The 21,510-nt window shown below is 52.7% G+C and overlaps 1 protein-coding gene across 1 annotated transcript in view; it reads left to right on the top strand.

Annotated features, from left to right (window-relative positions):
• LOC137363926 (interferon-inducible GTPase 5-like) overlaps positions 1 to 20,543 on the top strand; it is a 32,274-nt gene extending 11,731 nt beyond the window's left edge. The window contains exon 2 of the mRNA XM_068027427.1: positions 17,319 to 20,543. Within this exon, the coding sequence (XP_067883528.1) occupies positions 17,326 to 18,495 (1,170 nt within the window). The 5' untranslated portion in view covers positions 17,319 to 17,325 and the 3' untranslated portion in view covers positions 18,496 to 20,543. The remainder of the gene's footprint in view (positions 1 to 17,318) is intronic.
• The last annotated feature ends 967 nt before the right edge of the window (positions 20,544 to 21,510 follow it).

The following is a 21,510-nucleotide window of genomic DNA, read 5'->3' as shown; positions in this document are numbered from 1 at the left end:
GGGGGAAAGGACAGTGGATCTAACGCACTGTGACACCTGGTACCAGTATCTAATGCACTGTGGCATCCAATCCCAGAGGGGGAAAAGGACAGTGTATCTAATGCACTGTGACTCCCGGTCCCAGAGGGAGGAAAGGACAGTGTATCTAACACACTGTGACACCCGGTCCCAGATGGAGAAAGGACAGTGGATCTAACGCACTGTGACACCCGGTCCCAGATGGAGAAAGGACAGTGTTTCTAACACACTGTGACACCCGGTCCCAGACTGGGAAAGGACAGTGGATCTAACGCACTGTGACACCCAGTCCCAGACGGGGAAAGGACAGTGTATCTAACACACTGTGACACCCGGTCCCAGAGGGGGAAAGGACAGTGTATCTAACACACTGTGACACCCAGTCCCAGATAGGGAAAGGACAGTGTATCTAACGCACTGTGACACCCAGTCCCAGAGTGGGAAAGGACAGTGTATCTAACACACTGTGACACCCGGTCCCAGAGGGGGAAAGGACAGTGTATCTAACACACTGTGACACCCGGTCCCAGAGGGGGAAAGGACAGTGTATCTAACACACTGTGACACCCGGTCCCAGATAGGGAAAGGACAGTGTATCTAACACACTGTGTCACCCAGTCCCAGATAGGGAAAGGACAATGTATCTAACACACTGTGACACCCGGTCCCAGAGGGGGAAAGGACAGTGTATCTAACACACTGTGACACCCAGTCCCAGATAGGGAAAGGACAGTGTATCTAACGCACTGTGACACCCAGTCCCAGAGTGGGAAAGGACAGTGTATCTAACACACTGTGACACCCGGTCCCAGAGGGGGAAAGGACAGTGTATCTAACACACTGTGACACCCGGTCCCAGAGGGGGAAAGGACAGTGTATCTGACGCACTGTGACACCCGGTCCCAGAGGGGGAAAGGACAGTGTATCTAACGCACTGTGACACCCGGTCCCAGAGTGGGGAAATGACGGTGTATCTAACGCACTGTGATACCCAGTCCCAGAGTGGGGAAATGACGGTGTATCTAACACACTGTGACACCCAGTCCCAGAGGGGGAAAGGACAGTGTATCTAACGCACTGTGACACCCAGTCCCAGAGGGGGAAAGGACAGTGTATCTAATGCACTGTGACTCCCGGTCCCAGAGGGAAGAAAGGACAGTGTATCTAACACACTGTGACACCCGGTCCCAGATGGAGAAATCACAGTGGATCTAACGCACTGTGACACCCGGTCCCAGATGGAGAAAGGACAGTGTTTCTAACACACTGTGACACCTGGTACCAGTATCTAATGCACTGTGGCATCCAATCCCAGAGGGGGAAAAGGACAGTGTATCTAATGCACTGTGACTCCCGGTCCCAGAGGGAGGAAAGGACAGTGTATCTAACACACTGTGACACCCGGTCCCAGATGGAGAAATCACAGTGGATCTAACGCACTGTGACACCCGGTCCCAGATGGAGAAAGGACAGTGTTTCTAACACACTGTGACACCCGGTCCCAGACTGGGGAAGGACAGTGTATCTAACACACTGTGACACCCGGTCCCAGAGGGGGAAAGGACAGTGTATCTAACACACTGTGACACCCAGTCCCAGATAGGGAAAGGACAGTGTATCTAACGCACTGTGACACCCAGTCCCAGAGTGGGAAAGGACAGTGTATCTAACACACTGTGACACCCGGTCCCAGAGGGGGAAAGGACAGTGTATCTAACACACTGTGACACCCGGTCCCAGAGGGGGAAAGGACAGTGTATCTAACACACTGTGACACCCGGTCCCAGATAGGGAAAGGACAGTGTATCTAACACACTGTGACACCCAGTCCCAGATAGGGAAAGGACAATGTATCTAACACACTGTGACACCCGGTCCCAGAGGGGGAAAGGACAGTGTATCTAACACACTGTGACACCCAGTCCCAGATAGGGAAAGGACAGTGTATCTAACGCACTGTGACACCCAGTCCCAGAGTGGGAAAGGACAGTGTATCTAACACACTGTGACACCCGGTCCCAGAGGGGGAAAGGACAGTGTATCTAACACACTGTGACACCCGGTCCCAGAGGGGGAAAGGACAGTGTATCTGACGCACTGTGACACCCGGTCCCAGAGGGGGAAAGGACAGTGTATCTAACGCACTGTGACACCCAGTCCCAGACGGGGAAAGGACAGTGTATCTAACACACTGTGACACCCGGTCCCAGAGGGGGAAAGGACAGTGTATCTAACACACTGTGACACCCAGTCCCAGATAGGGAAAGGACAGTGTATCTAACGCACTGTGACACCCAGTCCCAGAGTGGGAAAGGACAGTGTATCTAACACACTGTGACACCCGGTCCCAGAGGGGGAAAGGACAGTGTATCTAACACACTGTGACACCCGGTCCCAGAGGGGGAAAGGACAGTGTATCTAACACACTGTGACACCCGGTCCCAGATAGGGAAAGGACAGTGTATCTAACACACTGTGACACCCAGTCCCAGATAGGGAAAGGACAATGTATCTAACACACTGTGACACCCGGTCCCAGAGGCGGAAAGGACAGTGTATCTAACACACTGTGACACCCAGTCCCAGATAGGGAAAGGACAGTGTATCTAACGCACTGTGACACCCAGTCCCAGAGTGGGAAAGGACAGTGTATCTAACACACTGTGACACCCGGTCCCAGAGGGGGAAAGGACAGTGTATCTAACACACTGTGACACCCGGTCCCAGAGGGGGAAAGGACAGTGTATCTGACGCACTGTGACACCCGGTCCCAGAGGGGGAAAGGACAGTGTATCTAACGCACTGTGACACCCGGTCCCAGAGTGGGGAAATGACGGTGTATCTAACGCACTGTGATACCCAGTCCCAGAGGGAGGAAAGGACAGTGTATCTAACACACTGTGACACCCAGTCGCAGAGGGGGAAAGGACAGTGTATCTAACGCACTGTGACACCCAGTCCCAGAGGGTGAAAGGACAGTGTATCTAACGCACTGTGACACCCGGTCCCAGAGTGAGGAAATGACGGTGTATCTAACGCACTGTGATACCCAGTCCCAGAGGGGGGAAAGGACAGTGTATCTAACGCACTGTGACACCCAGTCCCAGAGTGGGGAAATGACGGTGTATCTAACGCACTGTGACACCCAGTCCCAGAGGGGGAAAGGACAGTGTATCTCACGCACTGTGACGCCCGGTCCCAGAGGGGGAAAGGACAGTGTATCTGACACACTGTGACACCCAGTCCCAGAGGAGTAATGGACAGTGTCTCTAACGCACTGTGACACCCAGTCCCAGATAGGGAAAGGACAGTGTATCTAACGCACTGTGACACCCAGTCCCAGAGGGGGAAAGGACAGTGTATCTAACGCACTGTGACACCCGGTCCCAGAGGGGGAAAGGGCAGTGTATCAAACGCACTGTGACACCCGGTCCAAGATAGGGAAAGGACAGTGTATCTAACGCACTGTGACACCCAGTCCCAGATAGGGAAAGGACAGTGTATCTAACGCACTGTGACACCCAGTCCCAGAGGGGGAAAGGACAGTGTATCTAACGCACTGTGACACCCGGTCCCAGAGGGGGAAAGGACAGTGTATCTAACACACTGTGACACCCAGCCCCAGAGGGGGAAAGGACAGTGTATCTAACGCACTGTGACACCCGGTCCCAGAGGGGGAAAGGACAGTGTATCTAACACACTGTGACACCCGGTTCCAGAGGGGGGAAAGGACAGTGTATCTAACACACTGTGACACCCGGTCCCAGAGGGGGAAAGGACAGTGTATCTAACACACAGTGACACCCGGTCCCAGAGGGGGAAAGGACAGTGTATCTAACGCACTGTGACACCCGGTCCCAGAGGGGGAAAGGGCAGTGTATCTAACGCACTGTGACACCCGGTCCCAGAGGGGGAACGGACAGTGTATCGAACACACTGTGACACCCGGTCCCAGAGGGGGAAAGGACAGTGTATCTAACACACTGTGACACCCGGTCCCAGAGGGGGGAAAGGACAGTGTATCTAACGCACTGTGACACCCAGTCCCAGAGGGGGAAAGGACAGTGTATCTAACACACTGTGACACCCGGTCCCAGACGGGGGAAAGGACAGTGTATCTAACACACTGTGACACCCGGTCCCAGAGGGGGAAAGGACAGTGTATCTAACGCACTGTGACACCCGGTCCCAGAGGGGGAAAGGACAGTGTATCTAACACACTGTGACACCCGGTCCAAGATAGGGAAAGGACAGTGTATCTAACACACTGTGACACCCGGTCCCAGAGGGGGGAAAGGACAGTGTATCTAACGCACTGTGACACCCAGTCCCAGAGGGGGAAAGGACAGTGTATCTAACACAGTGTGACACCCAGTCCCAGATAGGGAAAGGGCAGTGTATCTAACACACTGTGACAACCGGTCCCAGAGGGGGAAAGGACAGTGTATCTAACACACTGTGACACCCAGTCCCAGAGGGGGAAAGGACAGTGTATCTAACGCACTGTGACACCCAGTCCCAGAGGGGGAAAGGACAGTGTATCTAACACACTGTGACACCCAGTTCCAGAGGGGGAAAGGACAGTGTATCTAACACACTGTGACACCCGGTCCCAGATGGAGAAAGGACAGTGTATCTAACACACTGTGACACCCGGTCCCAGAGGGGGAAAGGACAGTGTATCTAACACACTGTGACACCCAGTCCCAGAGGGGGAAAGGACAGTGTATCTAACGCACTGTGACACCCGGTCCCAGAGGGGGAAAGGACAGTGTATCTAACACACTGTGACACCCAGTCCCAGAGGGGGAAAGGACAGTGTATCTAACGCACTGTGACACCCAGTCCCAGAGGGGGAAAGGACAGTGTATCTAACACACTGTGACACCCAGTTCCAGAGGGGGAAAGGACAGTGTATCTAACACACTGTGACACCCGGTCCCAGATGGAGAAAGGACAGTGTATCTAACACACTGTGACACCCAGTCCCACAGGGGTGAAAGGAAAGTGTATCTAACACACTGTGACACCCGGTCCCAGAGGGGGAAAGGACAGTGTATCTAACACACTGTGACACCCAGTCCCAGAGGGGGAAAGGACAGTGTATCTAACGCACTGTGACACCCAGTCCCAGAGGGGGAAAGGACAGTGTATCTAACACACTGTAACACCCGGTCCCAGAGGGGGAAAGGACAGTGTATCTAACACACTGTGACACCCGGTCCCAGAGGGGGAAAGGACAGTGTATCTAACACACTGTGACACCCAGTCCCAGAGGGGGAAAGGACAGTGTATCTAATACACTGTGACACCCAGTCCCAGAGGGGGAAAGGACAGTGTATCTAACACACTGTGACACCTGGTCCCAGAGGGGGAAAGGACAGTGTATCTAACGCACTGTGACACCCGGTCCCAGATGGAGAAAGGACAGTGTATCTAACACACTGTGACACCCGGTCCCAGAGGGGGAAAGGACAGTGTATCTAACGCACTGTGACACCCGGTCCCAGATGGAGAAAGGACAGTGTATCTAACGCACTGTGACACCCGTCCCAGAGGGGAAAAGGACAGTGTATCAAACGCACTGTGACACCCGGTCCAAGATAGGGAAAGGACAGTGTATCTAACGCACTGTGACACCCAGTCCCAGATAGGGAAAGGACAGTGTATCTAACGCACTGTGACACCCAGTCCCAGAGGGGGAAAGGACAGTGTATCTAACGCACTGTGACACCCGGTCCCAGAGGGGGAAAGGACAGTGTATCTAACACACTGTGACACCCAGCCCCAGAGGGGGAAAGGACAGTGTATCTAACGCACTGTGACACCCGGTCCCAGAGGGGGAAAGGACAGTGTATCTAACACACTGTGACACCCGGTTCCAGAGGGGGGAAAGGACAGTGTATCTAACACACTGTGACACCCGGTCCCAGAGGGGGAAAGGACAGTGTATCTAACACACAGTGACACCCGGTCCCAGAGGGGGAAAGGACAGTGTATCTAATGCACTGTGACACCCGGTCCCAGAGGGGGAAAGGGCAGTGTATCTAACGCACTGTGACACCCGGTCCCAGAGGGGGAACGGACAGTGTATCGAACACACTGTGACACCCGGTCCCAGAGGGGGAAAGGACAGTGTATCTAACACACTGTGACACCCGGTCCCAGAGGGGGGAAAGGACAGTGTATCTAACGCACTGTGACACCCAGTCCCAGAGGGGGAAAGGACAGTGTATCTAACACACTGTGACACCCGGTCCCAGACGGGGGAAAGGACAGTGTATCTAACACACTGTGACACCCGGTCCCAGAGGGGGAAAGGACAGTGTATCTAACGCACTGTGACACCCGGTCCCAGAGGGGGAAAGGACAGTGTATCTAACACACTGTGACACCCGGTCCAAGATAGGGAAAGGACAGTGTATCTAACACACTGTGACACCCGGTCCCAGAGGGGGGAAAGGACAGTGTATCTAACGCACTGTGACACCCGGTCCCAGAGTGGGGAAATGACGGTGTATCTAACGCACTGTGATACCCAGTCCCAGAGGGAGGAAAGGACAGTGTATCTAACACACTGTGACACCCAGTCGCAGAGGGGGAAAGGACAGTGTATCTAACGCACTGTGACACCCAGTCCCAGAGGGTGAAAGGACAGTGTATCTAACGCACTGTGACACCCGGTCCCAGAGTGAGGAAATGACGGTGTATCTAACGCACTGTGATACCCAGTCCCAGAGGGGGGAAAGGACAGTGTATCTAACGCACTGTGACACCCAGTCCCAGAGTGGGGAAATGACGGTGTATCTAACGCACTGTGACACCCAGTCCCAGAGGGGGAAAGGACAGTGTATCTCACGCACTGTGACGCCCGGTCCCAGAGGGGGAAAGGACAGTGTATCTGACACACTGTGACACCCAGTCCCAGAGGAGTAATGGACAGTGTCTCTAACGCACTGTGACACCCAGTCCCAGATAGGGAAAGGACAGTGTATCTAACGCACTGTGACACCCAGTCCCAGAGGGGGAAAGGACAGTGTATCTAACGCACTGTGACACCCGGTCCCAGAGGGGGAAAGGGCAGTGTATCAAACGCACTGTGACACCCGGTCCAAGATAGGGAAAGGACAGTGTATCTAACGCACTGTGACACCCAGTCCCAGATAGGGAAAGGACAGTGTATCTAACGCACTGTGACACCCAGTCCCAGAGGGGGAAAGGACAGTGTATCTAACGCACTGTGACACCCGGTCCCAGAGGGGGAAAGGACAGTGTATCTAACACACTGTGACACCCAGCCCCAGAGGGGGAAAGGACAGTGTATCTAACGCACTGTGACACCCGGTCCCAGAGGGGGAAAGGACAGTGTATCTAACACACTGTGACACCCGGTTCCAGAGGGGGGAAAGGACAGTGTATCTAACACACTGTGACACCCGGTCCCAGAGGGGGAAAGGACAGTGTATCTAACACACAGTGACACCCGGTCCCAGAGGGGGAAAGGACAGTGTATCTAACGCACTGTGACACCCGGTCCCAGAGGGGGAAAGGGCAGTGTATCTAACGCACTGTGACACCCGGTCCCAGAGGGGGAACGGACAGTGTATCGAACACACTGTGACACCCGGTCCCAGAGGGGGAAAGGACAGTGTATCTAACACACTGTGACACCCGGTCCCAGAGGGGGGAAAGGACAGTGTATCTAACGCACTGTGACACCCAGTCCCAGAGGGGGAAAGGACAGTGTATCTAACACACTGTGACACCCGGTCCCAGACGGGGGAAAGGACAGTGTATCTAACACACTGTGACACCCGGTCCCAGAGGGGGAAAGGACAGTGTATCTAACGCACTGTGACACCCGGTCCCAGAGGGGGAAAGGACAGTGTATCTAACACACTGTGACACCCGGTCCAAGATAGGGAAAGGACAGTGTATCTAACACACTGTGACACCCGGTCCCAGAGGGGGGAAAGGACAGTGTATCTAACGCACTGTGACACCCAGTCCCAGAGGGGGAAAGGACAGTGTATCTAACACAGTGTGACACCCAGTCCCAGATAGGGAAAGGGCAGTGTATCTAACACACTGTGACAACCGGTCCCAGAGGGGGAAAGGACAGTGTATCTAACACACTGTGACACCCAGTCCCAGAGGGGGAAAGGACAGTGTATCTAACGCACTGTGACACCCAGTCCCAGAGGGGGAAAGGACAGTGTATCTAACACACTGTGACACCCAGTTCCAGAGGGGGAAAGGACAGTGTATCTAACACACTGTGACACCCGGTCCCAGATGGAGAAAGGACAGTGTATCTAACACACTGTGACACCCGGTCCCAGAGGGGGAAAGGACAGTGTATCTAACACACTGTGACACCCAGTCCCAGAGGGGGAAAGGACAGTGTATCTAACGCACTGTGACACCCGGTCCCAGAGGGGGAAAGGACAGTGTATCTAACACACTGTGACACCCAGTCCCAGAGGGGGAAAGGACAGTGTATCTAACGCACTGTGACACCCAGTCCCAGAGGGGGAAAGGACAGTGTATCTAACACACTGTGACACCCAGTTCCAGAGGGGGAAAGGACAGTGTATCTAACACACTGTGACACCCGGTCCCAGATGGAGAAAGGACAGTGTATCTAACACACTGTGACACCCAGTCCCACAGGGGTGAAAGGAAAGTGTATCTAACACACTGTGACACCCGGTCCCAGAGGGGGAAAGGACAGTGTATCTAACACACTGTGACACCCAGTCCCAGAGGGGGAAAGGACAGTGTATCTAACGCACTGTGACACCCAGTCCCAGAGGGGGAAAGGACAGTGTATCTAACACACTGTAACACCCGGTCCCAGAGGGGGAAAGGACAGTGTATCTAACACACTGTGACACCCGGTCCCAGAGGGGGAAAGGACAGTGTATCTAACACACTGTGACACCCAGTCCCAGAGGGGGAAAGGACAGTGTATCTAATACACTGTGACACCCAGTCCCAGAGGGGGAAAGGACAGTGTATCTAACACACTGTGACACCTGGTCCCAGAGGGGGAAAGGACAGTGTATCTAATGCACTGTGACACCCGGTCCCAGATGGAGAAAGGACAGTGTATCTAACACACTGTGACACCCGGTCCCAGAGGGGGAAAGGACAGTGTATCTAACGCACTGTGACACCCGGTCCCAGATGGAGAAAGGACAGTGTATCTAACGCACTGTGACACCCGTCCCAGAGGGGAAAAGGACAGTGTATCAAACGCACTGTGACACCCGGTCCAAGATAGGGAAAGGACAGTGTATCTAACGCACTGTGACACCCAGTCCCAGATAGGGAAAGGACAGTGTATCTAACGCACTGTGACACCCAGTCCCAGAGGGGGAAAGGACAGTGTATCTAACGCACTGTGACACCCGGTCCCAGAGGGGGAAAGGACAGTGTATCTAACACACTGTGACACCCAGCCCCAGAGGGGGAAAGGACAGTGTATCTAACGCACTGTGACACCCGGTCCCAGAGGGGGAAAGGACAGTGTATCTAACACACTGTGACACCCGGTTCCAGAGGGGGGAAAGGACAGTGTATCTAACACACTGTGACACCCGGTCCCAGAGGGGGAAAGGACAGTGTATCTAACACACAGTGACACCCGGTCCCAGAGGGGGAAAGGACAGTGTATCTAATGCACTGTGACACCCGGTCCCAGAGGGGGAAAGGGCAGTGTATCTAACGCACTGTGACACCCGGTCCCAGAGGGGGAACGGACAGTGTATCGAACACACTGTGACACCCGGTCCCAGAGGGGGAAAGGACAGTGTATCTAACACACTGTGACACCCGGTCCCAGAGGGGGGAAAGGACAGTGTATCTAACGCACTGTGACACCCAGTCCCAGAGGGGGAAAGGACAGTGTATCTAACACACTGTGACACCCGGTCCCAGACGGGGGAAAGGACAGTGTATCTAACACACTGTGACACCCGGTCCCAGAGGGGGAAAGGACAGTGTATCTAACGCACTGTGACACCCGGTCCCAGAGGGGGAAAGGACAGTGTATCTAACACACTGTGACACCCGGTCCAAGATAGGGAAAGGACAGTGTATCTAACACACTGTGACACCCGGTCCCAGAGGGGGGAAAGGACAGTGTATCTAACGCACTGTGACACCCAGTCCCAGAGGGGGAAAGGACAGTGTATCTAACACAGTGTGACACCCAGTCCCAGATAGGGAAAGGGCAGTGTATCTAACACACTGTGACAACCGGTCCCAGAGGGGGAAAGGACAGTGTATCTAACACACTGTGACACCCAGTCCCAGAGGGGGAAAGGACAGTGTATCTAACGCACTGTGACACCCAGTCCCAGAGGGGGAAAGGACAGTGTATCTAACACACTGTGACACCCAGTTCCAGAGGGGGAAAGGACAGTGTATCTAACACACTGTGACACCCGGTCCCAGATGGAGAAAGGACAGTGTATCTAACACACTGTGACACCCGGTCCCAGAGGGGGAAAGGACAGTGTATCTAACACACTGTGACACCCAGTCCCAGAGGGGGAAAGGACAGTGTATCTAACGCACTGTGACACCCGGTCCCAGAGGGGGAAAGGACAGTGTATCTAACACACTGTGACACCCGGTCCCAGATGGAGAAAGGACAGTGTATCTAACACACTGTGACACCCAGTCCCACAGGGGTGAAAGGAAAGTGTATCTAACACACTGTGACACCCGGTCCCAGAGGGGGAAAGGACAGTGTATCTAACACACTGTGACACCCAGTCCCAGAGGGGGAAAGGACAGTGTATCTAACGCACTGTGACACCCAGTCCCAGAGGGGGAAAGGACAGTGTATCTAACACACTGTAACACCCGGTCCCAGAGGGGGAAAGGACAGTGTATCTAACACACTGTGACACCCGGTCCCAGAGGGGGAAAGGACAGTGTATCTAACACACTGTGACACCCAGTCCCAGAGGGGGAAAGGACAGTGTATCTAATACACTGTGACACCCAGTCCCAGAGGGGGAAAGGACAGTGTATCTAACACACTGTGACACCTGGTCCCAGAGGGGGAAAGGACAGTGTATCTAACGCACTGTGACACCCGGTCCCAGAGGGGGAAAGGACAGTGTATCTAACGCACTGTGACACCCGGTCCCAGATGGAGAAAGGACAGTGTATCTAACGCACTGTGACACCCGTCCCAGAGGGGAAAAGGACAGTGTATCTAACACACTGTGACACCCAGTCCCAGAGGGGGAAAGGATAGTGTATCTAACACACTGTGACACCCAGTCCCAGAGGGGGAAAGGACAGTGTATCTAACACACTGTGACACCCGGTCCCAGAGGGGGAATGGACAGTGTATCTAACACACTGTGATACCCGGTCCCAGAGGGGGAAAGGACAGTGTATCTAACGCACTGTGACACCCGTCCCAGATAGGGAAAGGACAGTGTATCTAACGCACTGTGACACCCAGTCCCAGAGGGGGAAAGGACAGTGTATCTAACACAGTGTGACACCCGGTCCCAGATAGGGAAAGGGCAGTGTATCTATCACACTGTGACACCCGGTCCAAGATAGGGAAAGGACAGTGTATCTAACACACTGTGACACCCGGTCCCAGAGGGGGGAAAGGACAATGTATCTAACACACTGTGACACCCGGTCCCAGAGGCGGAAAGGACAGTGTATCTAACACACTGTGACACCCAGTCCCAGATAGGGAAAGGACAGTGTATCTAACGCACTGTGACACCCAGTCCCAGAGTGGGAAAGGACAGTATATCTAACACACTGTGACACCCGGTCCCAGAGGGGGAAAGGACAGTGTATCTAACACACTGTGACACCCGGTCCCAGAGGGGGAAAGGACAGTGTATCTGACGCACTGTGACACCCGGTCCCAGAGGGGGAAAGGACAGTGTATCTAACGCACTGTGACACCCGGTCCCAGAGTGGGGAAATGACGGTGTATCTAACGCACTGTGATACCCAGTCCCAGAGGGAGGAAAGGACAGTGTATCTAACACACTGTGACACCCAGTCGCAGAGGGGGAAAGGACAGTGTATCTAACGCACTGTGACACCCAGTCCCAGAGGGTGAAAGGACAGTGTATCTAACGCACTGTGACACCCGGTCCCAGAGTGAGGAAATGACGGTGTATCTAACGCACTGTGATACCCAGTCCCAGAGGGGGGAAAGGACAGTGTATCTAACGCACTGTGACACCCAGTCCCAGAGTGGGGAAATGACGGTGTATCTAACGCACTGTGACACCCAGTCCCAGAGGGGGAAAGGACAGTGTATCTCACGCACTGTGACGCCCGGTCCCAGAGGGGGAAAGGACAGTGTATCTGACACACTGTGACACCCAGTCCCAGAGGAGGAATGGACAGTGTATCTAACGCACTGTGACACCCAGTCCCAGATAGGGAAAGGACAGTGTATCTAACGCACTGTGACACCCAGTCCCAGAGGGGGAAAGGACAGTGTATCTAACGCACTGTGACACCCGGTCCCAGAGGGGGAAAGGGCAGTGTATCAAACGCACTGTGACACCCGGTCCAAGATAGGGAAAGGACAGTGTATCTAACGCACTGTGACACCCAGTCCCAGATAGGGAAAGGACAGTGTATCTAACGCACTGTGACACCCAGTCCCAGAGGGGGAAAGGACAGTGTATCTAACGCACTGTGACACCCGGTCCCAGAGGGGGAAAGGACAGTGTATCTAACACACTGTGACACCCAGCCCCAGAGGGGGAAAGGACAGTGTATCTAACGCACTGTGACACCCGGTCCCAGAGGGGGAAAGGACAGTGTATCTAACACACTGTGACACCCGGTTCCAGAGGGGGGAAAGGACAGTGTATCTAACACACTGTGACACCCGGTCCCAGAGGGGGAAAGGACAGTGTATCTAACACACAGTGACACCCGGTCCCAGAGGGGGAAAGGACAGTGTATCTAACGCACTGTGACACCCGGTCCCAGAGGGGGAAAGGGCAGTGTATCTAACGCACTGTGACACCCGGTCCCAGAGGGGGAACGGACAGTGTATCGAACACACTGTGACACCCGGTCCCAGAGGGGGAAAGGACAGTGTATCTAACACACTGTGACACCCGGTCCCAGAGGGGGGAAAGGACAGTGTATCTAACGCACCGTGACACCCAGTCCCAGAGGGGGAAAGGACAGTGTATCTAACACACTGTGACACCCGGTCCCAGACGGGGGAAAGGACAGTGTATCTAACACACTGTGACACCCGGTCCCAGAGGGGGAAAGGACAGTGTATCTAACGCACTGTGACACCCGGTCCCAGAGGGGGAAAGGACAGTGTATCTAACACACTGTGACACCCGGTCCAAGATAGGGAAAGGACAGTGTATCTAACACACTGTGACACCCGGTCCCAGAGGGGGGAAAGGACAGTGTATCTAACGCACTGTGACACCCAGTCCCAGAGGGGGAAAGGACAGTGTATCTAACACAGTGTGACACCCAGTCCCAGATAGGGAAAGGGCAGTGTATCTAACACACTGTGACAACCGGTCCCAGAGGGGGAAAGGACAGTGTATCTAACACACTGTGACACCCAGTCCCAGAGGGGGAAAGGACAGTGTATCTAACGCACTGTGACACCCAGTCCCAGAGGGGGAAAGGACAGTGTATCTAACACACTGTGACACCCAGTTCCAGAGGGGGAAAGGACAGTGTATCTAACACACTGTGACACCCGGTCCCAGATGGAGAAAGGACAGTGTATCTAACACACTGTGACACCCGGTCCCAGAGGGGGAAAGGACAGTGTATCTAACACAATGTGACACCCAGTCCCAGAGGGGGAAAGGACAGTGTATCTAACGCACTGTGACACCCGGTCCCAGAGGGGGAAAGGACAGTGTATCTAACACACTGTGACACCCAGTCCCAGAGGGGGAAAGGACAGTGTATCTAACGCACTGTGACACCCAGTCCCAGAGGGGGAAAGGACAGTGTATCTAACACACTGTGACACCCAGTTCCAGAGGGGGAAAGGACGGTGTATCTAACACACTGTGACACCCGGTCCCAGATGGAGAAAGGACAGTGTATCTAACACACTGTGACACCCAGTCCCACAGGGGTGAAAGGAAAGTGTATCTAACACACTGTGACACCCGGTCCCAGAGGGGGAAAGGACAGTGTATCTAACACACTGTGACACCCAGTCCCAGAGGGGGAAAGGACAGTGTATCTAACGCACTGTGACACCCAGTCCCAGAGGGGGAAAGGACAGTGTATCTAACACACTGTAACACCCGGTCCCAGAGGGGGAAAGGACAGTGTATCTAACACACTGTGACACCCGGTCCCAGAGGGGGAAAGGACAGTGTATCTAACACACTGTGACACCCAGTCCCAGAGGGGGAAAGGACAGTGTATCTAATACACTGTGACACCCAGTCCCAGAGGGGGAAAGGACAGTGTATCTAACACACTGTGACACCTGGTCCCAGAGGGGGAAAGGACAGTGTATCTAACGCACTGTGACACCCGGTCCCAGATGGAGAAAGGACAGTGTATCTAACGCACTGTGACACCCGGTCCCAGATGGAGAAAGGACAGTGTATCTAACACACTGTGACACCCGGTCCCAGAGGGGGAAAGGACAGTGTATCTAACGCACTGTGACACCCGGTCCCAGATGGAGAAAGGACAGTGTATCTAACGCACTGTGACACCCGTCCCAGAGGGGAAAAGGACAGTGTATCTAACGCACTGTGACACCCAGTCCCAGAGGGGGAAAGGACAGTGTATCTAACGCACTGTGACACCCGGTCCCAGAGGGGGAAAGGACAGTGTATCTAACACACTGTGACACCCAGCCCCAGAGGGGGAAAGGACAGTGTATCTAACGCACTGTGACACCCGGTCCCAGAGGGGGAAAGGACAGTGTATCTAACACACTGTGACACCCGGTTCCAGAGGGGGGAAAGGACAGTGTATCTAACACACTGTGACACCCGGTCCCAGAGGGGGAAAGGACAGTGTATCTAACACACAGTGACACCCGGTCCCAGAGGGGGAAAGGACAGTGTATCTAACGCACTGTGACACCCGGTCCCAGAGGGGGAAAGGGCAGTGTATCTAACGCACTGTGACACCCGGTCCCAGAGGGGGAACGGACAGTGTATCGAACACACTGTGACACCCGGTCCCAGAGGGGGAAAGGACAGTGTATCTAACACACTGTGACACCCGGTCCCAGAGGGGGGAAAGGACAGTGTATCTAACGCACTGTGACACCCAGTCCCAGAGGGGGAAAGGACAGTGTATCTAACACACTGTGACACCCGGTCCCAGACGGGGGAAAGGACAGTGTATCTAACACACTGTGACACCCGGTCCCAGAGGGGGAAAGGACAGTGTATCTAACGCACTGTGACACCCGGTCCCAGAGGGGGAAAGGACAGTGTATCTAACACACTGTGACACCCGGTCCAAGATAGGGAAAGGACAGTGTATCTAACACACTGTGACACCCGGTCCCAGAGGGGGGAAAGGACAGTGTATCTAACGCACTGTGACACCCAGTCCCAGAGGGGGAAAGGACAGTGTATCTAACACAGTGTGACACCCAGTCCCAGATAGGGAAAGGGCAGTGTATCTAACACACTGTGACAACCGGTCCCAGAGGGGGAAAGGACAGTGTATCTAACACACTGTGACACCCAGTCCCAGAGGGGGAAAGGACAGTGTATCTAACGCACTGTGACACCCAGTCCCAGAGGGGGAAAGGACAGTGTATCTAACGCACTGTGACACCCAGTTCCAGAGGGGGAAAGGACAGTGTATCTAACACACTGTGACACCCGGTCCCAGATGGAGAAAGGACAGTGTATCTAACACACTGTGACACCCGGTCCCAGAGGGGGAAAGGACAGTGTATCTAACACACTGTGACACCCAGTCCCAGAGGGGGAAAGGACAGTGTATCTAACGCACTGTGACACCCGGTCCCAGAGGGGGAAAGGACAGTGTATCTAACACACTGTGACACCCGGTCCCAGATGGAGAAAGGACAGTGTATCTAACACACTGTGACACCCAGTCCCACAGGGGTGAAAGGAAAGTGTATCTAACACACTGTGACACCCGGTCCCAGAGGGGGAAAGGACAGTGTATCTAACACACTGTGACACCCAGTCCCAGAGGGGGAAAGGACAGTGTATCTAACGCACTGTGACACCCAGTCCCAGAGGGGGAAAGGACAGTGTATCTAACACACTGTAACACCCGGTCCCAGAGGGGGAAAGGACAGTGTATCTAACACACTGTGACACCCGGTCCCAGAGGGGGAAAGGACAGTGTATGTAACACACTGTGACACCCAGTCCCAGAGGGGGAAAGGACAGTGTATCTAATACACTGTGACACCCAGTCCCAGAGGGGGAAAGGACAGTGTATCTAACACACTGTGACACCTGGTCCCAGAGGGGGAAAGGACAGTGTATCTAACGCACTGTGACACCCGGTCCCAGAGGGGGAAAGGACAGTGTATCTAACGCACTGTGACACCCGGTCCCAGATGGAGAAAGGACAGTGTATCTAACGCACTGTGACACCCGTCCCAGAGGGGAAAAGGACAGTGTATCTAACACACTGTGACACCCAGTCCCAGAGGGGGAAAGGATAGTGTATCTAACACACTGTGACACCCAGTCCCAGAGGGGGAAAGGACAGTGTATCTAACACACTGTGACACCCGGTCCCAGAGGGGGAATGGACAGTGTATCTAACACACTGTGATACCCGGTCCCAGAGGGGGAAAGGACAGTGTATCTAACGCACTGTGACACCCGTCCCAGATAGGGAAAGGACAGTGTATCTAACGCACTGTGACACCCAGTCCCAGAGGGGGAAAGGACAGTGTATCTAACACAGTGTGACACCCGGTCCCAGATAGGGAAAGGGCAGTGTATCTATCACACTGTGACACCCAGTCCCAGATAGGGAAAGGACAGTGTATCTGATGCACGGGTGATGCCTGGAAGGAATTTACCCTCATGATTGTCCAGCAGGCCAGCTGACTCTGATGGATTGTGTATTGACTTTCTAAATGTCCTGTTATTACTTCCTTAATAATGGATTCGAACCATTTCCCGGTGACATCAGGCCAGCTGTGGCTGGTGATTTGTCCCTGCGAGATTTACATCTTGCTGCTGATTCTAGCAATGTAAATATACATTTAAAAATTCCAAGGTGACAGTTTTTACCATTCCGGTTTGTGTCTCTACTTACAGATCCACAATGGCCGGTGTCACTGAAGAAAGTAAATTGAAGGATCTTTACGATAGAGGTGGGCTGGACGCTGTCACTCAGGAAATACAGTCGGATTTAAAGAAATCTAAAAGCACAACGCTTCACATTGCAGTGACAGGGGAATCGGGTACTGGTAAATCAACGTTCATCAATGCTTTACGGGGTCTTGGCGATGATGATGAAGGAGCAGCTCCAACAGGGGAAACTGAAACAACAATGGAACCAAAAATGTACCAATATCCAAACAAAGACAAGGTCACTGTTTGGGACCTCCCTGGGATTGGAACCCCAAATTTTCAAGCCAGTCAGTATTTGGAGCGTGTAAAGTTTGATCAATACGATTTCTTCATTATCCTCAGTGCTACTCGCTTTAAAGAGAATGATTTGCATCTGGCTCAGGAAATTCAGCAGAGGAAGAAGAAATTTTATTTTGTCCGAAGCAAAATAGATCACGACCTGGCTTCGTCCAAACGACGTGAGAAGTCCCAGTACAATGAGTACAAAACTCTGGAGAAACTCCGGAATGCCTGCGTTGAGAGTTTGAGGAAGGAGGGGTTGGAATCTCCACAAGTCTTCCTGATTTCAGGTTGGAACCTGGATAAATTTGACTTTGAGAAACTGCAGGAGGTCCTGGAAGGGGATCTTCCTGCTCTGAAGAGACGTGCCTTTTTGTTAGCTCTCCCCAGTATCACCGCGTCCATTGTAGAGAAGAAGAAAACAGTCATGTTGGATGAAATTTGGAAGATTGCCCTCCTGTCGGCTGCTGCTGCCGCTGTGCCAATCCCAGGATTTTCCATTACTTGTGACATTTCCCTGTTGGTCGGGAAGCTGTTGTCCTACCACAGATACTTTGGCTTGGATGACGATTCCATCGAGAGATTGGCAAAGAGGGTGGAGAAGACAACAGAGGAACTCAGATCAGTAATAAAGACTGTGTTTGGGGCAGAGGTGTCAGCGAGTATTGTCGTAAAGGTGCTAACAAAGATTGCTGGGGCGGCGATGATGGCGAGCACTGTTCTATCATGGCTGCCATTGATTGGCACCGTGGCAGCTGCTGGAATCTCTTACACCACCACCTACTCCATGCTGAAGAGCGCCGTGGAGGATATGGCAGAGGACAGCAAGCGGGTGCTGGTAAAGGCCTTTGCGGTGGATTAGGGGAAAAAGGGTTGTCAGAACAGAGAATTACTCACTCACACAAACACACACAGAACACAAAGCCACACACACACATACACCCCCCACCCCATCTACACACTAACACACACATTCACACACACAGTCATACTCCCAGTCACTCAGACTCACATGCTCATTCACTCACACACCCCTTGTTTTTAATATTGACATGTTTGAGTATCTGTTATTAGCATTCATTTAGTGTACAAGTAGAGCCAGCTGAGGGAGACAATGAGAAGGCGAGAAAGGGACGCTGAGAGGGAGAGAAAAGGGGACACTGAGAGTTGGAATAAAAGGGAGACGGACGGAGAGAGGGAAAGGGACACCGAGGGAGTGAAAGTCTTGGAAATCCCCAATGATTGATTTGATGCTGATCCACTCTGCCCCTGTTAACACTGCCTGGTGAAAATTTGAATGGTTTTATCCAAGATACCTGATTATCTGGGCCTCACAAGAGCGTTGAATGTTCCACTGTGTGTGTATTCCCTAGATATTTATGGCTAGGACAGGAGGATCACCACACTTTAGGAAGGATGTAAGGGTCCTTGAGAGGGTGCGGAGGAGGTTTAGCAGAATGGTTCTAGGGACGAGGGCCTTCGGTTAGCTGGAGAGATTGCAGAAGCTGCGATTGCTCTTCTTAGAGCAGAGAAAGTTACTGAGTGATTTGGTGGATGTATACAAAATTGTGAATGATTTTGAGAGAGTGAATAAGGAGAAGCTTTTTCCTGTGGCAGGAGGGTCGGTAACCAGAGGACACAGATTATAGATAATTGCCAAAAGTACGAAAGAAGGAGATGAGATTGTTTAACACAGCGAGATGTTGTGCTCTGGAACACACTGCCTGAAAGGGCAGTGTAAGCAGATTCAATAGTACCTTTCAAAGGTGAATCTGAGAAATATGTGAAAGGGCAAAAATGTGCAGGAATGCAGGGAAGGAGCAGGAGGGAGTGAGATAAACTGAATAGCTGTACTAACAAGCCAGCACAGGTACGATGGGCCGAATGACTCTTTCTGTGCCGTGATGACTCTGTGAGGGTGAAAATGTGTCCATGACTGTGGAGGGGGAAGAGAAGGGCAGATAACTGGCATAAATATGGCACCAAACGCAAGGTCACTGCTTAGCTCTGCGTTAGACTGTGTAGTGTGACAATCCTTGCCTATAAATGTTGCTAAATGTATTGAAGTTTGATTTCTCATCCATTTACGTTTAAGCGTGGAGGTTGCGAGCAAATACCTCAAGGATGTTTGTGCAGCATGCATAGGCCAAGTTGGCTAGCAAAGGTGCATGGAGCTGCTGACGGCTAAAAACTACCAGCTGGAAAGCAGTAACTACAACAACTTACCAGGCACCGGGAAGTTTAATGTATCAGCAGTCTCAAAGTCTGCTCACTGAGTTCAACCTCATGTCAAGGCCTTGTCATCGGAAGCATCCCTTGTCCAAGTGAGTGAGACCATCAAACCTCCAGACCAGGAGACGAGCAGGACAAACAACTCTCTCACATGGAAGGATACCGGCTGTGGCCTCAGGGGGAAAGGTGGGGGTTAATGTGTAATCAGTAGTAACATTTATACTTTGATTGTAATCGGTAGTAACATTTATGCCTTAATAGATTGATTGTAATCGGTAGTAACATTTATGCCTTAATAGATTGATTGTAATCGGTAGTAACATTTATACTTTAATAGATTGATTGTAATCTGTAGTAACATTTATGCCTTAATAGATTGATTGTAATCGGTAGTAACATTTATACTTTGATTGTAATCGGTAGTAACATTTATACTTTAATAGATTGATTGTAATCTGTAGTAACATTTATACTTTAATAGATTGATTGTAATCGGTAGTAACATTTATACTTTGATTGTAATCGGTAGTAACATTTATGCTTTAATAGATTGATTGTAATCTGTAGTAACATTTATGCCTTAATAGATTGATTGTAATCTGTAGTAACATTTATGCCTTAATAGATTGATTGTAATCTGTAGTAACATTTATGCCTTAATAGATTGATTGTCATTGATTGAATCGACGAATTTCTTCTGGATCTTGGTGGCAAATGCAGGGGGTGGGGCCAAAGTGACCAACCGGTACCACAGCATGGAGGCCACCAGTTGGTTTATGACCAGCGCTCAGTCCCTGGAGGAAAGCACTCGGAGCAGGCCTGTCCAGCGCCCCAGCCGAGCGGTGACTTTCGTCTCCAACTCCTGCCAGTTTGCCAGCCAGGCTTCTTCAGCGGGGCTAAGGTGGACTCCCAGATAGAGGAGGTGCGTGGTGCTCCACGCAAAAGGTGTCATCTCCTCCGGCAGGGAGTCCACCCGCCACTGACCAACCTGGAGTCCGGAACATTTCTCCCAATTGATCCTCACGGAGGACGCGGCAGAAAAGGTCTGCTGGCAGTCGCGCATCCTCCGCCAGTCAATGGGATCTGTGACCACGAGGAGCACGTCGTCGGCGTAAGCCGAGAGGACAACCCACTTGGCCGGCTCGCGCAGAGCCAATCCCGTCAACCTCCTGCGAAGCAGGCACAGGAAGGGCTCCATGCAGATGGTGTACAATTGGCCGGACATGGGGTATCCCTGACGCACTTCTCTCCCAAAGCGAAGGGGCGCCGTCAAGGACCCGTTAACTTTGACTAGACACTCTGCGGCGGCGTATAAAAGTCGGACCCAGGCCACGAAATGCGGCCTGAGTCCGAAAGCGCGCAGAGTCCCGAAAAGGTATTCGTGATCCACCCTGTCGAACGCCTTCTCCTGATCGAGGGAGAGAAAGGCGACTGACTGACCAGTCAACTGGGAAAGATGGATCAGGTCCCGGACCAGGTGGATGTTGTCCTGGATGGACCGGCCCGGGACAGTGTAGGACTGGTCGGGGTGGATCATGTGGGCCAGCACGGAGCCCAGGCGGGTAGACATAGCCCGGGCAAAGATCTTATAATCCGTGCTGAGGAGGGGCCCGGTCGCCAGGCTTTACCCCAAGACCCGCGTGTA

This window comes from Heterodontus francisci, unplaced genomic scaffold (assembly GCF_036365525.1).
Source record: "Heterodontus francisci isolate sHetFra1 unplaced genomic scaffold, sHetFra1.hap1 HAP1_SCAFFOLD_645, whole genome shotgun sequence".
Classification (NCBI taxonomy): Eukaryota; Metazoa; Chordata; class Chondrichthyes; order Heterodontiformes; family Heterodontidae; genus Heterodontus; species Heterodontus francisci.
The sequence above is the reverse complement of the archived record's forward strand: the minus strand, read 5'-3'. Positions and strand labels throughout refer to the sequence as shown.